Source organism: Lygodium microphyllum, chromosome 7, assembly GCF_053477565.2.
Source record: "Lygodium microphyllum isolate KBCC chromosome 7, Lygodium_microphyllum_v1.1.10, whole genome shotgun sequence".
NCBI lineage: Eukaryota > Viridiplantae > Streptophyta > Polypodiopsida > Schizaeales > Lygodiaceae > Lygodium > Lygodium microphyllum.
The window spans coordinates 11,784,150-11,802,155 of record NC_141141.1 but is presented as its reverse complement, the minus strand read 5'-3'; the positions used below and the strand labels follow the sequence as shown (position 1 = coordinate 11,802,155).

Here is an 18,006-nt window from a genome sequence, read left to right as displayed (position 1 = left end):
AGGGGACACTTTGTATTGTGGCCAAATCCCGGGAATCCATGGTCATGTATGCTCTAGAGGCATTTTTGACAGGATGGTCATGTATGCTACTGAGAGACATTGGCATAAACATAGAGATATGCTATGATAATCAACAATTACAGCAAGCATAAAATTCACATACACTGAAAATGTTGTCAAAGCGCAATGAATGTGGAAGTGTGTGGACAAGACTAAAAGGCAATAAACACGAGAGAAAAGGGAGAGAGAAAAGAGACATGAGAACGCAGAAATCTGCAGTCAATGAATGTTGAAATGAAGACGGCAAATATACAAGCAACTCTCGAAGTATCTTCGCAAGCTGATCTCTCTCTCCACCACCTGAAGACACGAGTGATGAAGGCAAGCTGCCAACTGTCAATAAATAGGAGGAAAAGGGCCAATAAAATAATGGAGCCAGCAGCAAAATTGGCCAACCAGCATAAAAAGTTACCAATTGCTGCAAGAAATAATAAAATACTTAGCAACCCGCCACCTACCTGCCACATGGCACTACCACTTGCCTGACTAATGTCTGACATGCCTCATAAATGGCGACTACATCTGACGACTACTGAAAATGCCCAAAACTAACCAAAAAAATGTGTAATTGTGCCTAAGAGAAGTGATTGTACCCACTACAACCTAAGAATGCTAGTCTAGGGGATAACTAATCTCTAACACCCCCTCTCAAATCCTAGACACAGCATAAGGCTCAAGGATATGGAGTGCTATCGTAGAACAACTTGAGGAAGCGCCTTCATAAACAAATCTACCAGATTAACCTCTGTCTTGCAATAAACAACATCAATAGTCTCATCTCAAGATCTTCTCTCCAATGAAATGGTACTATACCTCAATGTGCTTTGACCTAGCATGGAACACGCATCTCAATGCTTCTTGCCAGGGGTTGGCCATGTATCTATTAACCACTCTCACTGCAAAGGCAATGCCAAGACGTGTAGCAACCATAGCATACATCAAACTGCCAACAGCTGAAGCATATGGTATCTTGGCCATTTCAGTCTTCTTATCATCAGATGTAGGGCTGTCCTCTACACTAAGTTTCATATATGGAGGCAATGGAACCCCAATTGTTTTTCCCCCCTCCATATTGAAACACTACAAAACTTTGGAGATATACTCCTGCTGAGATAGATAGAGTAAGCCTTTCGATCTTTCTCTAATATTCACATGCCAAGAATGTGATTTGCATCACCAAGATCCTTCATGTCAAAGCTGCCATGAAGACTTTGCTTCAATGAATACAAGGCATCAGTATCCCTGCCAGCAATCAGCATGTCATCAACATACAAAACCAAGATAATCAGACTGCCATCTGCTGCCTTCTTGGTGTACAAGCAGCGATCCACTTGACTACTATGAAAGCCTTGGGACTACATAAATGTATCAAACTTATTATACCATTCTCTTGGTGCTTGTTTCACCCCATACAAACTCCCTTCGAGTTTACATACCATTTTTTCCTTCCCTTGTTCAACAAACCCTTCAGGCTTCTGCATATATATGTCTTCATACAGATCACCATGTAAAAACGCAGTCTTTACATCCATCTGTATGAGCTCCATATCCTCAACTGCAACCAAGCCCAAAATGAATCTTAATGTAGTCATCTCAACTCCAGAAGAGAAAATCTCATCAAAGTCAATTCCATGCTCCTGATTCTACCCCTTTGCAACCAATCTTGCTTTCTACTTTGGTGAGGAATCAGAAACGACCTTCATCATGTAACACCATTTGCATGGAATGGTTTTCTGCCCTTTAGGCAACTGCACCAAGTCCCAAGTGCCATTTTTTTCAAGAGATTCCATCTCTGACAGCATGGCTTTACACCATTTCTTGTTGTCCTGTCTGTCCATTGCTTCCTTGAAGCAAGATGGTTCACCACAGTCTGTCAACATGACATAATCAACCACATTAATTGCACCAGGAACAAACCTGTCAGGTTGTCTAGTAGCCCTAGACGATCTCCTAACCCAATGGCCATTGTTTGTTGGCTGTTCCTGCAAATTTCCATTTTCAGCATGCTGTCCTGGCATTTCAACCTACAAATCAGCATTAACAGCTTGTTGTGCTCGCTGTTCCTGCACATGTAATGGCTCATTTTCATGGGCAATAGCTGGCTGATCATTTCCAGCATCATTTCCGACATTTACAGGTTTATTTACAGCAGGTATTTCCTGCTGTAAAGCGGACACATTTTCCTGTCCAAAAGGTACTTCTTCCCGGAATACAACCCTATGGACCTCCCCAGTCTTATCGGGCTGTTTGTGCATGCGATCTTCCCGGAAGATAACGTCATTGCTGCGTACTACTTTCCTTTTCTCGGGATCCCACAATCTATACCCCATTTCACCCTCGTCACCATATCCTAGGAAAATGCATTTACAGGACTTTGGCTCAAGTTTGCTCCGTTTTTCTTTACGAATGTGCACAAAAGCCTCGCAGTCAAACACTTTCAGATGAGCATATGAAGGTGGCTTGCCCGACCACGCTTCTTGGGGAACTACCCCCCCCCCCCCCCAAGGAGCTATTTGGTGACCGATTAATTAAATGATGCTGAAATTGTAACTGCACACTACCAATACCTGCAATCTCACATGCATAGTTGTCCCCAAGATGGACAACACCATGTCGGACCCCTGTATAGACAGAGAACCACTCACGACGAGGGGTGACATGAAAGGAAGCACCTGAATCGAGAATCTAGGTATGCATGTCATCATCTGTATCTGCAAGTAAAGCATGTGCACCAAAGTGCGAAGAGACAAAGAGTACATCACTTCCACTGTCGCTGTCATAAGTGACTACATTCACCTCTTCAATTTTTACACTGCTCTTCTTAGGCTAACTGTCCTTCTTCTCTTCCTTGCTATCATCTGTCTTCTTGCCTTTTCCTTTCTCTTTCTTCCATTTGTAGCAATCACGTTTAAAGTGACCCTTCTTGCCACAATGATGGCATTCAACATCTTTGCCACATGATTTACTGCGTCCCTTGCCATCATATTTGCCCTTTTGTTATGATCTGCCCCTAGTATGCAAAGCACTGGAAGACTTACTGGATGCATTGTTCTGCCGATTCATCTCTTCCATAAGTAGAGCACTCTCTACATCAACATACAAAAGGATCATATTAGAATTGCTCATAGCAGCCCTAAATGTATCCCAACTCTCTGGTAGAGTGCAAAGCAAGAAAGTAGCCTTAAATTCCTCATCAATCATGAACTTCACGGCAACCAGCTGGCTGAAAATAGAGTTTACTTCACTCAAGTGAGTAGACATTGCTATACCTCCTTTCATACGCAAATCTATAAGCTTTTTCAGCCAATACACTTTGCTTGCAGCACTCTTCTGTGCATACAATTCTTCCAATCTAGTCCATATAGCATATGTAGAGTCCAAACCTTCAATGTTGAAGAGCAAGGCATCCGGAATCGATAGCTCTATGGTTGAGCATGCAAGCTCATTCAACTCATCCCAATCATCCTGATCCCTGTCCGCAAGCTTTGCCCCTTTGGTTTTGATCGGCTTTGCCTGCTTCTTTTGAACAGGATATCGTAGCAATGTTTTTGCCAAACTGCAAAGTTATGTGCGCCTTCAAGCTTCTTCATGTGCATCAAATTACTGATGTCATTGTTGCTAGCCATGATTTTCAGCCCAAATGTGACCAAAAAACCAGTAAATGCAGGCCCAAACTGTCACCCAAGTGACCAAGGTACAAACAAGTACCAATCAGCAATAAATGACCACACAGAAGTACAGATTTCAGATCTGTAATTAAGTTTTCAAAAGCACCAAACCAAGTGCTACAGCATTATCCAACTGATTACAGCTGTTCCAAGGGCATGTGCATCACATTACATGAGAAATCCCAAAATTTCACCTGCAATTTCTATTGTGCATGTACTCACGAGCATAAAATTTGACACGAACGGTCGAAAGCCCCAAAATTTTGTGCTCAAAGCATCAAAACACACATCTGCATTCCCTCTAACATGCATAGGACAGGCCATTTTGCCAAAATAGAGCAATTTCAGCAAAACCCCCAAATTTTACCAAGTGTTGATGTCCAAATTGCGCGGAATTCAACCTGCATGTACATAAAATGACCAAGTGCTGCACAAATTTTGCCGAAAGTGCAAAAGCCCCAAATTGCACGGGGTCCAATGTGCATCAATGTCGAGAAATTGGGTAAATTTCAACCCAATTTGCGCATGTATATGAAAAGCCCCAAATCTCAGGGACAAAATGTCACAAATTCTTGCAATTTCCGAAACAGATTTGCTTGTCCTGCATCAAATTTCCCAAGTCTGAGAAAAGCCCCAAATTTTTGGGCCTGCCAAAATTATGACTGTGCCTACACACGCAAATGCCGGTCAGTGGGCAAAGGCTTGTTTGCAGGAAACCTTTGAAAAAACTAAAAAATTTTGCGAAGGAAATGACAAATCTACTCCCATTGACCAGCCGCAATCATCGTGACCTATCGCCTCTTGCAATCGCGTTGCAGAAGAAAAAATTGCCGCCTGATTCCACGGGGGCTATCGCATGCCAGTCACCTGCAGTCGGAAGCTGCTGCCGCCAGTCAGTCGCTGACCTGCCATGAGCCTGAAAGCTATTGCCTGGTGTCGCCTGGTTCACGCCTACTTGCCAGATCACAAAACGACTTGTCGTCTGTCTAGAGATGACGTTTTTGTCCTAAGCCTGCACCCTGGAACTGTCGCCTGGCAAAGACGTGACCTTCCCGAACTTCAAGAAGTACAAATGCCTCAACCGCAGCTCTGATACCAGTTTGTAGGAATCGATTAGGCACGGAGATCAAGGTAGACTATCGTATGCGTAGTGAGAGACACACACACACACACACACACACACACACACACACACACACAGAGAACAAACAGTGTAGAGTGTGAGCATGTTCTTGGTACAATTACGAGTGTACCACTTTAGGTTTTAGATAGATATATAAATGAATAATACAATGTGCTAAGGGTGTGTTCACACCCGTGCACGTGTAAAAGGCACGATGGCCATTTATTCCCAACAAGAACGATATTTGGTCTCTATGAATTTTTAGTCATGCCGTTTGGATTGACCAATGCTCATGCTACGTTTAACAGGATGATGTATAGAATTTTCTGCCCTTATCAAAGTTTCGTTGGCACATTCTTTCATGATATGATTATCTTTTCAAAGAATGAAGAGGAGCATAGAAAACACTTAGTTACAATCTTTGATGAGCTTAAGCATAACAGATTGCTCATTAATGGCAAGAAGAGTGAATTCTTTTTGGAAGAGATTCACTTCCTTGGGCACATAGTTTCTAAAGATGGTGTGAAGATGGATCCTGCAAAGATAAAAGCAATTGTCTCTTTGCCAAACTTGAAAACCGTTCATGATGTCCGTAGTTTCCTTGGCCTATGCTCTTACTACAGAAGATTTGTAAGACACTTTACAGAGATTGCTTCTCCTTTACATGCGCTTGAAAATAAGGATGTCAAATGGCAATGGACTGACAAAGAGAAATCAGCATTTAAATGTTTGAAGGGGAAAATGACTACAGATCCAATACTTATTTTTCCAGATCTGTCTAAGCCATTTGTAGTGTAATGTGATGCATGTGGAAACAACATTGGTGTTGTATTAATGCAAAATGGCCAAGTTGTGGCATACGAGAGTAAAGTACTTTTTGTTGTTGAAAGGACTTACCAAATTTATGAGAAAGAGTTATTGGCTATGATCCATGCACTTTCTAGCTGGAAGCACTATTTGCTTGGTGCTGATTTTGTAGTGCAAACGGATTATCAAACACTTAGATACTTTCTGACACATGTTAAATTGTCAGAGAAACACATGCGTTAGGCAAATTTCCTATCTATGTTTCATTTTTAGATAGTGCATGTGGAAGGCAAGAAGAATGTAGTTGCAAATGCTCTATCTTGCAAACCATAGGTGTCAGCTATTTCAATTTCTTATCACCATGAATTGGATGATATGAAAGAGCAGTATGCTAATGACGAAGATTTCTCTGAAATCTATGAACAGTTCATCAATGGCCAACATCATGATCATTATGTGTTCAAAGAAGGCTTTATCATGATGCATGGAAGACTATGCGTTACTAAACAGCTAAGGCCAAAAGTTTATTAGAAAGTCATGCTCCATCGTACGCAAGACATCAAGGTATTGATGCTACAATCAAAGCGGTAGAGACTTTTTTCTATTGGCCAGCCTTGAGATCTAATGTTGATGCATGTGTCAGATCTTGCCTTGTATGCCAAAAGGTCAAATTTGATAGGCAGAAGGCTTCAGCAAACAAACACATTTCATTCCTATAAGGAAAAAGGTTAAGTTAGAACACATGGTAAAGATATTTATGCAAAATATTTTCAAGCACCGTGGAATGCCACAGTCAATTGTCAGTGATAGGGACCCAAGAATTCTAGTGCCCAAAAAAATAATTCCACCAACCAATAGCTAAATTGGCTGAGTCAATTTGTCTTTCAAGTATCCCTAAGCAATTATTGACCCTTAGATTGGCATTAATTAATTGATTAATGCCTAGTCTCTAATATCACCACATGGCTAATAAATTCGTCTAGGCCAAAATCTAACACCAAGTACTACCTAGTACTTGTCAAGCATAACTTATTACAACTTTTGCATTTGGTATCAACTAATATCTCGAGATCCTAGGTCCCACACTGTAAAATAATTAACTCGCACCTCACATGTGCAAGTCGCATTAGCATATTTGATTAACTTTTAATTAAATGCTAAGCAAAGTAAACAATTTTCACATCCTCATGACACCATGTGAAGATATGCTAGCCTTTTCGCTAAGAAAAAACAAAATGAACGAACACAACTGAAACTGGATTACTCAAACAAAAACACAAAAAAGTAAAATAGAGTAGAAGAATCTAATGATTGAATGTTGAATATAGATCAATGAATGTACACAATGCTCAAAGGTGGAGCAGTCCAAGAGCCAATGACTCTTGTGATGTCAAGTTGAGGGAGGTGTCACTTGTGTTGTCCACCAAAGACCAATCCCAAGTATAGTAATCACTAGTCGAAACAAAGGATGATGTCGAAAGGTGCTGAAAACTCAAAAAGGATGTGTTGTAGATGCAAATGCAAAATTGGGCTTATGCTGAAAAGTGTTGTAAACCTCAAAAGCAACCTACTGGAGATGAGACCACAAATCAACACGATGTAAAAAACTTAAAAAGACAGCAACTGGCAACTGGAGTGATAACATGGCAGTCAAGGTGGCCTGATCAAGAGTCACTCATTGGAAGCAGATCTGGCAGCTAGGCAAAGCTGAGAAGTGGCTGGAAACTGTATATACAGCCTGATTAGATGAAGGTGACAAACCGCACAAGTGACCAGCATGCTGGGCAGCTCTAGGATGAAGCAAACGGAGTAGTAGAAGACCTCCAAGGGCTTGCAGCAGCATGTTGGTCTATTTCAGATAATGAACACAACAATTTTAAAGGATCGCAACAGCAGCTACAGAGTGTTGAATAAGTGCTCACACAATCATGGAGGCTATTGGAGGTGGTGATAATGGCAAAAGAGATGCAAGTGACCTAGCACAACTTATTTATGTGAGATGAAACCAGCCAAAGTTCGTGGGTTTGATTCAAGGACACTAAAGCATAGTAAGTGCATTTGAGTTTTGACGTTTAATGAGCTAAGGTTTAATGTGTATCGTGCCTTTTTTAGCTCAACAAATCTCTCATATGATTAGAAGCCAAGCCTCAAACCCCCATCCATTGTACATGCAAAGCTAAGCACCGTACTTGTCGTGAGGAAGGCCTGGTTTGAGATAGTGTACTTTCTACAAGACCACAAAACACCCCCAAGGACAAGTACTCTAGACTAGCCTTTCAATCTTTACAAAAGTTAGCAACATACGAGGACGCAAGGTGTTGGTACTCAAAAGTTGATGCTTGGTGTAGGCTACACGGACTCAACCCCCACATGTTGCCACCTCTCTAATACAACTTGGAGGTGATGCATTTAGTCGCCATGAGCAAAACTAAGCGATCAAGCAAAACATAGTAAGGTTAGACACAATCATGACTTGGTAAAAACAACAAGACCCTTGGGCACAAAGATGGCATTCTGCTGAGACCATCTACTCTCTTTGCTGACCAACTATTTCTTGGTCCACCTAAGATAGATGGATGGCCTTCTATCGAGACCATCTACCCTCTGATGACTAACTATTTCTTGGTCCACCTAAGATACATGGATGCACATCTATCCTATAGGATTTGGTACGCAATGTTGAGAAACCAAGTGATTCAGTACATTTTCCCTTCTCCATTCCTATTTTTGGTTTCCATTGACAACCCCAAAAAGGTTTTCTAGGCACCTCCCGAAAGAGTTGAGGCGCCACCCAAGAGACTTAAGTGGGTGCCACTTGAGACAGTTTGTGCCTAAAAATATGGCACTAACTTCACCCATTCACATCATCCCACTCATTCATTCCCTGCGGCATTCTGTCATTCTCTGTTAGAGTTGGACATTCCCTAGACAAGCAAAAGCAGCAGGTACAACAGGCAGTGACATGTACAGTAGGAGTGCCACGTGGCAGCTACCACGTGTCAAGCAAGCATTCGGACAGCTGATCAGACAGTTTTGCTGGTCAGACAGTTATTTTTGGCATCTTCTTGCTGGCCTATTTATTGGCCTCGATCTTCACATCCTCTATCAATTGTGCTCCCAGCTTTCAGGCTGCAAACCATGGAGACTGCCCTCGGAGAGTGAGATCTTCGAGGTGGAGACATGTGCAAACATTCTCTCTACACCCATGTATATTTCTGCATCCTTATACAACATTCTTCACTGCAGATTTTATGTGTTTCACTGTCTCTTTCTCTCTCTCTCTCCTTTCTCTGTTCACTCTTTATCTTGGTCATTCACTTCTGCACTGCTTCACTCTAACACTCTCTTCCACATTCTCTCCAACCTCTCCACTATTGATCACACCCCTCACGAGGACATTACAATTCATGGCCAGCTTCCACCGTCCCTACCCCTCTTATTGTCGAGTGCCCTGTCTTCATCACCCTCATGCTTGTGTTTATGGTGGCAAACCTTCTCTTTCCTACTGGCAACCTTACTTCACAATTGGCGTCAGCTTCTACAGCTCCCAACATCCGCATTTGGAGTTTTTTGGCCTCCATCCACGTACTACATTTATTCCTCTACTCACTGCTCCTTCATCAAGCATCAACTCTCCTCCACATGGCATCATCTTTCTACCTGTGTTTGGCAATTCCTCCATCTCGCATCAGCATCCTTTATCTAGCGTCATCTTCAGATTTGTGTTTTGCAGACTGGAGACTCCTGCTTGATCTGGTGACCTTCACCATCATCAAGCATCATCTATATGGTGGCATTCTGTTATCCACGTCCCTTTTTGCCATCAACATCGGCTCCAACAAGCACCTGCAATCCCAAGAGACTGTGTTTGCAGCTCTTGCTCCACCAAAGATTGTATTTCTTCATTAGACAGGTCATCCTGTTGATCCTCATCTTTTGGAGTCATCTTCTTCCACTCGAACAGCTTGAGAGGACTACATTCCACTTCCTCAACAACTATCCTTCACCTTCATTTTTTACCTTGGATATCCTACTATCGAAGGACTGTGTTTCACTCCCTTCACTGTGCAGATTCCCTACAAGTGTTGCTATGTGATTCAAATAGGATAGTGCAGTTACCTTCATAGCTTCAGCTCTATTGTATCAGCCTGATTCACTTAGCATGATTCAGTGATTCATCATTCATCATCTTTTTTTTCTTCTGTGTTTTTTGAGTTTCTCCTCTCTCTCAGTATTTCCCATACACACTGTGTTTCTCCCCGCAAACCTTACTATCTCTTTGGTTTGCTTTCCCAACAATCATATTTTGACAAGCACTTGGCTAGCTCCGCACATTCTCACACCAGCTCTGTATTGAGATAACTAGAATCTTCCAAGGGAGTGCAACCTAGTAAACCCCTACGCCAACTTTGCTAGAAGGAAACAAAGTCAAAGCATCATTACGTATGCCACTATCTAGCATACCACAATATCAAAAATAGCTACAATAGCCTCTTCACCGGAGGGACTGTTAGCAGAGTATTTGTCAGCTCATGTGTGAGTCTAAGCTTGATCTAGGCTGGGCATTTTTATTAGGTATTTTAGGTATTTTTCTGGTGTGGCATTTTATGCCAGTGGAGCATTTTATGCGGCCGACCAGCATTTATTGCTCCCCACTTTTTCAGCCTATTTATACTCAGTGCTCCTCCTCAGTCAGTATCATCATCACCTTCACCATCTGCAGACTCTGTGGAGAGAGGAGCCAGTGCCCACGCAGCCAGTGACTCACTGTTGTATGCGACTGTCTCGTGTTCAGATATATGGATTCCATTTCCCGTGCATACATCTGAGTTCTCATCTGTATCGTGTTCTTTTCTTTTCTCTTTTTGTCTTGTGTTTCAGCAGTTTATTTCAGCACATGTTTATGCTTCCACCGCTGCTCCACTTCTGACATGGTATCAGTTTTCAGGATGTGTGTTTCTGCTGTGTTTTATTGCTGATTTCAGGACTGTTTTGTTCCCCTGCTGATCAGGTGACTGCTGTAGCAGCCAGGCGACCTGTTTTGGGGCTGTTTTCAGCCTGCGTTTTTTGCAGTTTTGTCATCGTCTGCTGCCTACGCACCCTCTGCTGCCTGCGTTTTTCATCTGCAGCTGCTGGCGACAGTTTTCTACCTGCTTTTCTCCAGTTTACAGCCTGCGATTTGCTGATACAGCGTCTCTCGTGGCTGGGTGACTGTTACTTCAGGCCGTTTTTGCTGTTTTTGGCAGTTTTCGACTGATTTTTTGACTTTCTGCAACAGAGATTGTCTTCTATTGATCAGATTTTGGGTTATATTGCATGTGAACTCTCATTTTCTGCAGTCTGTGCTTGTGTTCTGGCTGTGTTTCCTCTCTACCTTCCATATGGCTCCTCCGTGCACTTCCACTGATGATAAGTTACATGGACCAGATTATCTCACATGGAGTGCTGTCATGAAAGCTTGGTTTGTGCAGAAGCGGTTATGGTACATCGTCTGTGGAGCTATTACTCGACCTCTCCGTCCTTTTCCTCTTCCTGAAGACTTTGATGAGGACAACCATGAGGAAGCAGTGCTCACATGGGACTCGGACGATGCCCGTGCTTACTCGGCGTTGCTTCGGTGTATTTCTAAAGCGGTCTTACCGGCGGTTACCTCCTGTAGGACATCTCCTGAAGTATGGCAGAAGTTGCAGCAGATGTACGAGGCACCTTCCACCATGAGGGCAGTCACACTTTATGGCCAGCTCCAGCAGATGAAGTTTGAGCCGAAAGATACTATTCAGTCTTTTCTTCTTCGTGTTACGCAGGTACAGGACCAGCTTCGGCACATGCAATCTGCTCTTCCCGAGGCGCATCTCGTCGGGACGGTCCTCTACAAGCTTCCCCCAGAGTTTGATGGAGTGGCCAATGCTTTGCGGGCGCAGACATCATCGACTCCTGTCAGTTTTACATATATGACCTCGATGCTTCTTGAGCATGAAACATCCTTGAGATTACAGGAGCGGCTTCCGGCACATTATGGAGGCGAGGCTTATGTAGCTTCAGAGAGGGGTGACAGGAAGAAGAAGTCGAAGGCCCAATGTTACCACTGTGGCAAGAAGGGACATTTGTGGAAGGACTGCAAGAAGTTAGCGGCTTCCAGGAAGAAGGAGCAGAAGATGAAGCGGGATCTTGACTCTACTGATGAGTCCTCTCCTCAGACTCCGACTCAGATCCTCTGCCCAAGGTGAAGTCCAAGGCGCGGAAGGGATCCTCTTCTTCGGATCGCGGGAAGGGCTTGGTGGCCCCTTCCTCGGCTGCTTTCTAGTGGTGGTGATGAGGTCATCCCTCACGACTCTCTTGTGCCAGAGAGGGAGTGTGCGTGGGTGTTCAGATGGGGCAGCCGCGCCTCATCTATACTTTTACACAGGTGCACAGGTTCCAGAGAGGGACGTCCCTGACGCATCGACTTCAGACTGGCGGAATCAAATCCTGGAGCTGGGATTGACATCCAGGTTCATGATGAGCTGGTCATCTGACAGAGAGCGGGAGACTTTCGTCTGGAGCTCACATGAGGGGATACTTTGGCGGTCTGGCCAAAGGCGGGGAATCCATGGTCACCTATGTTCAGTGGCATTTTTGACAGGCTGGTCTTGTATGCTACTGTGAGATATTGGTGATGGACACAAAACATGCTATGTTCTTCTCTATTTTCAGGTGTTTGGTACGATCGACATCGACATCAGGTTCTCTCCGAGGCACCTTGGTGGTGGCTTGATCACCCACTGCTTGGGTATCCATGGTTCTACTTGGTGGTTCTAAGTTGTATAGTTTCTGATCCCTTTTCATTGTACTATTGTATTGTATTAGATCACTCATGATCTGAGAGAGGGTGTTAGCAGAATATTTGTCAGCTCGTGTGAGTCTGGGCTTGATCTGAGCTGGGCATTTTTATTAGGTATTTTAGGTATTTTTCTGGTGTGGCATTTTATGCCAGTGAAGCATTTTATGCACCAGTCGGCCAGCATTAATGCTGGCCGACCAGCATTTATTGCTCCCCACTTTTTCAGCCTATTTATACTCAGTGCTCCTCCTCAGTCAGTATCATCATCACCTTCACTATCTGCAGACTCTGTGGAGAGAGGAGCCAGTGTCCACGCAGCCAGTGACTCACTGTTGTATGCGACTATCTCGTGTTCAGATATATGGATTCCATTTCCCGTGCATACATCTGAGTTCTCATCTGTATCGTGTTCATTTCTTTTCTCTTTTTGTCTTGTGTTTCAGTAGTTTATTTCAGCACATGTTTATGCTTCCACCGCTGCTCCACTTCTGACAGGGACTTCCTTTTCACACTTGATGAGGATAACTCGATCTACTTGATGCGCACCAACTCAAACTCTAGCCTCATTGAACTTAGATAAGATAGAGATTGCTAATTATCACAAGAGTACTTGAACCAACACAAAGAGAACACATAAAGAGCCCTCGAAGCCTTCCTCCACCCCATGTGGACCTCCATCTAATACCAACTATATTTTCATCCTACTAGCTATGCTTCCTCCTCCAAACCTAGGGACGCACACCTACTGTAGGAGGTTGATGATCTTAAATAGAGCCAAAGAGATCCACATAGCCTATCACTCACACCTTAGGGAGCAACACAAGGGCTACTACCATGGGGAGATCCATCCCATCATTATGCGCTTTTGAGGACATGCATGTCACCATCTTTGTGAAGACATACCATGCTTCAACAACCCCTAAGGGCCATCCTCAAACAATGTATTGCTCCTCACTTGAGCTGATTTCTCCTTGCTAGTCTTGTTTCCCCTTCACATCGTCACACTCTCTCATGAGATATTTGTTGATGTACCCAGCTACTGCCTAACATGCTTGTAGATCTAGAGTAATTTTGAATGGTATCAATTTCAGCATTTTCGTTCTAGCTTTGGCAACTTTTCCTTTCTTTTATCCAAGTGATGTATGTATTGAGTCATGATATCAATTCTCCTAGGTCTCCTATGCCACTTTGGCCTCTTTAGAGACATTAATACTCTCTTTTTTTCCGTAACGCGTATTCGTATTAACACACACACACACACACACACACACACACACACACACACACACACACTCTCTCTCTCTCTCTCTCTCTCTCTCTCTCTCTCTCTCTCTCTCTCTCGTAATCAAGTGGTTACCCTAGCAGTAAGCCACTTGTTTTATCAAAACACTGACCTGGATTCAAATCTCTTCTTTTTATTCCTATACTAAATCACTATGCGGATGTAGGAACTGAACTCAAGACCATCTGGTCACCATGCATTCAACTTAACCAATTGAACTAAACTTTTTTGCCCCCTCCCCCCCCCAAAAAAAACATGCACACACACACAAAGACAGTAATTATAGTTTCTGCTAAATGAGAGGGAAAAACAATATTCAGATAACTGCCTTGAAACATGCTTAGGCAACACTCACATTGATGGTGGAAGAGTGTACTCAAAACCAGATTGTACTGCCCAAGCAGGCAGCTGCATTGCAGTTTGTGAGCCAAATAGTCCCCTTCCAGGCACCCTTCCATTAACACCTTTAGAGATATTGCCTCGATTGGCTGCCCCTTGACCAGTAGAGGGGGCCCCTGGTCCATAAAAAGGCACTGCTCCTGGTCTCACGTACTGCACAGAGGTAAAGAGCACAATAAAAACAGATACATTAACAAATATCATAACACAGAATCACAAAAAGCCTGAAGCACTTAGTTTCATGCATGCAAGACAGAGCATCCATATCAGATATGTGCATGGTATGGCCAGTGGCCTTCACTAACCAACCAGACTGTAACCAATTACACTAGTTCCAGACAGATCTTGGAAAACTCCTCAAGAAGCAACCACTTATCACAGCATGTAAAGTTCTTATCTGTCCCAACACACAAATGCATAGCACGCTAAAACAGCAAATCCCCAGACAGAGTATAAGCTCATTGTACCTCAACTCATCTGGCACTAACTTTCCGACATAGTCAATGTATACTAACAAATCTACTCTAAATTTTAAGGACCCATCTGGCATCCAGACCCAACAAGCTAAGCAAGTTTCCTGTAGTACATTAAAGAATCTTTGAGCTGAAAATTCAAGAGTTATTAGAGCGGCACACATGTCAACCTTTACTTGGATGGCAGTTCCTCAAACAGTATGATGATCAACAAGAAAGATGAAGACTCCTACAATGATTCAAGTCTAAAGTCCAAAACTTCTCAAAGTGGCGTCCAATCTGGCATGCAGACCAACAAGCTAAAAAAGTTTCTCATTCATAAACAATGTAGATTCACAAACCTCTGAACAGATACCTTGAGAGTTGTTAGAGCAATGCATGTCAACCTCTACTTGGGATGGTAGTTCTTCAAACAGTCTGATGATCAACAAGAAAAATGTGGAGGCCTAACATGATTGGAGTCACAAATGCAAAGCTTCCCAAAGTAGCACACCCATACGTTTCAACCTAAACTTCATCTCAAATCCCAGGTCTCATGTAATGTAGTGTCCTGTTGAAGAACATTAAGATCATAAAGGACTTTGAAGACTCAAAATAGGGAGTTTGATGAAGTTGAACTACATTTACAACAGTTCTTCTTTTGGAAAAATAACAATGATTGAGCTGATGGTGATTTCTCCACTCGGATGTCTGTTTTCTTGCTAGCTAGTAAGATACCTACCTTATGCCTATCCTATCTGCATTAGACTTCTATAAACAGTCCTTGATATACTAGATCAGCTTTGATAAACAAACAAAACGATGTGCATAAGTAAATCGTGAGTGCACACCGTGAATGCACAACAAAGCCAAATTCATTGTTAATGCTAAAATGGTGTTTGAGCGAAGCAATGGCACAAGATCTCTTTTAACTAGACATAGTTCAAATTTAGCTCCACAAAAACAGTCCCAAAGAAAATTTTATTCATTTAGAAACCATTTTGTTGTTGCCAATAGCACAAATGCTGAAAAAAGCCCTGTATAAGGACATGTTGAGGATCTTGTGCCACTAAAACTAAAGGACCGCATTAACACATAATCATCATGCATCTAGTCCCACACAAACAGCAACAAAAATCTTTATTCATTGGATACATGCCCCAAAAAACCCTACATAAGGACAAGATGTGCATCTATCCTCATTCCATATCCATATTGTGCCAAGCTCCATCATCATTTCTCCTCATCAAGTTGTTGCCCCACCCTTCGAGCTACCTCCCACATCTAGAGGTTGCTAGCGGACATTTGTGTCATGAACAATCATCTCCTGCCTATGAGCCTCGATTTGAGTCAGATGAAGACATTGGAAGCTCTGAAATTTTGTCTGTCTATAATTTTATGTGTTTTGGCAAAGGTGCCATTGGCACCCTTGCATTACAATTCTAGGCATTGTTTAGATGTGTGTTCACACTAGCAGCCTATTATTTTAGGCTATGCATTACAATTTCCAAACTGCCCACTTAGATATTCACACCATGATGCAAGCGATCTTGATTTTCTAGCATTTTAGGCTAGTGATTGTCAAGAAAAGTGATGGGACGGTATGTACTATACCATATCAAAGAGACGGTAGGGTTTGTGGGGAGAAACACAAAGTGTACGGCAAACACTGCGAGAATAAAAACTCAAAAAAAGAGTGAAAAATGATAAACACTGAATCATACTGAATAAGTCATATTGACACAACAGAGCAAAGCTTTGCAATGACTGCACTATCTAACTGATCAAGTAGCACCATCTTAAGTGAATATGCACAGTGAAGGGAGCAAAACACAGTTCTCTAGGCAGGAGAGTATAGAAGTAAATGTTGAAAGGTGAAGGACAGCTGTAGAGGGAGCAAAACACGGTCCTCAAGTGTGTTGTCAGAGTAGAGGAAGATGATGACCAGCAAAAACCATGCTCCCGGGGGTGAAGAACAGAAGGGGGGCCTGCAGCAGGCTGAAACGCATCCTCAAGATGATCACCAGCTGCAAAACGCAGGTCAGCCCTCAACTAGAAGCCATGTGTATCGCCAGAGAAGGGACAGCTGCACAAATGTAGGTCAAATCTGCACATAATCTGATCAACAGCAAGGGGAAAACTGTCACCAGCCAGCCTGAAGGATGTGGACAGCTGGGTGGCCTGATCTGCTCCAAAACGCAGCCTGCATGAAGAGACAAGTCATGTGGCAGCAAACGGCAAGGAAGAAAACTCCACAAACTGTAATATCCTCGGAGTCAGGCATGAACAGCAGCAAAGCAGCTAAGGCGTGAAGAGAAAAATGATGGATGAAGATAGTGATCTGGTGGATGTAAGTGAGAATGTGTGAGAGTCGGTACCCTATTTATAGGCACTAGGCAATCTCAGGTGGCATTCCAAAATGTGGACACCCAGCCCTATTTGGAGCTAAAAGTGTGAAACCAAAAGGAATTAAGGAAAATAAATGAACGTAACGAGTGGGTTTCTCAACAAAAACCAGCATTAGATGTTGGTTGGCTAATTTTCTTGCGTATTTTTTCAGCAAGTCGTCCAATTTTAGTTGGGTTGTCTATTTGAGGCAGCACTCGCTTGTCTGGTCAATCATTCTGATTTCTCCCCCTTTGCAAGTGCTACCCACTCTCTGCCATCCAATGGTTGTTCTCCGTCATCCAATGCATTCTCCATCATCAGCCTGATCAGGTGCCCTCACTAATGTTTCAAGATGCATTCAACATTCTATTCAAATTGTTGGGAATAAAGGCTCACCATGCCTTTTACGGTGTTAAGGTGTGAACGCACCCCTACACTCTTGTACTTTATATATTATCTAAACCTAAAGTGGTGCGTCTTGTAATTGTACCAAACACTTTGTGTGTTGTGCTCTCACTCCCTCTGCTCACTCTTTCTACTCCGAACTCTGCACTCAATCTAACCAACTCGACATCTGTCATCAAACTGGTATCAGAGCCAACAAGAGGCAATTCAAGAGTGTACGCTTCTCAAGGCACAGTGAATAGGCATGAGTTGGACATGAGTTGGACAATTGCAAGTTGGGCGAGTAGTCGACTCTGTAATTAGGTCGACGCAACCAAGCAAGTGGCATGTAAGCTGAAGGAAGTCGACACGCAAGACCAACGGGTGCAGATTTGACGGGCAACGGGCTAGTCAGTCGACACACTAGCTGCAACCAAGCGGACTTGGCGAGCAAGCCAATAAAGGCTCATTGTGCCTTTTACGGTGTTGGAGTGTAAACGCACCCCTACACTCTTGTACTTTATATATTATCTAAACCTAAAGTGGTACATCTTGCATTTGTACCAAACACTTCGTGTGTCGTGCTCTCACTCCCTCTCCTCACTCTTCTTGCTCTGAACTCT

General features: G+C 43.0%; 1 protein-coding gene across 3 annotated transcripts in view; it reads right to left on the bottom strand.

Annotated features, from left to right (window-relative positions):
- LOC148033181 (uncharacterized) overlaps nt 1-18,006 on the bottom strand; it is a 52,577-nt gene that overhangs the window by 24,795 nt on the left and 9,776 nt on the right. For all 3 annotated transcript variants that reach the window (XR_015691268.1, XM_087681056.1, XM_087681055.1), the window contains exon 2: nt 14,116-14,312. Coding sequence is in view for 2 of the 3 variants with exons in the window: in XM_087681056.1 (XP_087537182.1) it covers nt 14,116-14,312 (197 nt within the window). In the remaining variant the exon portion in view is untranslated. The remainder of the gene's footprint in view (nt 1-14,115; nt 14,313-18,006) is intronic.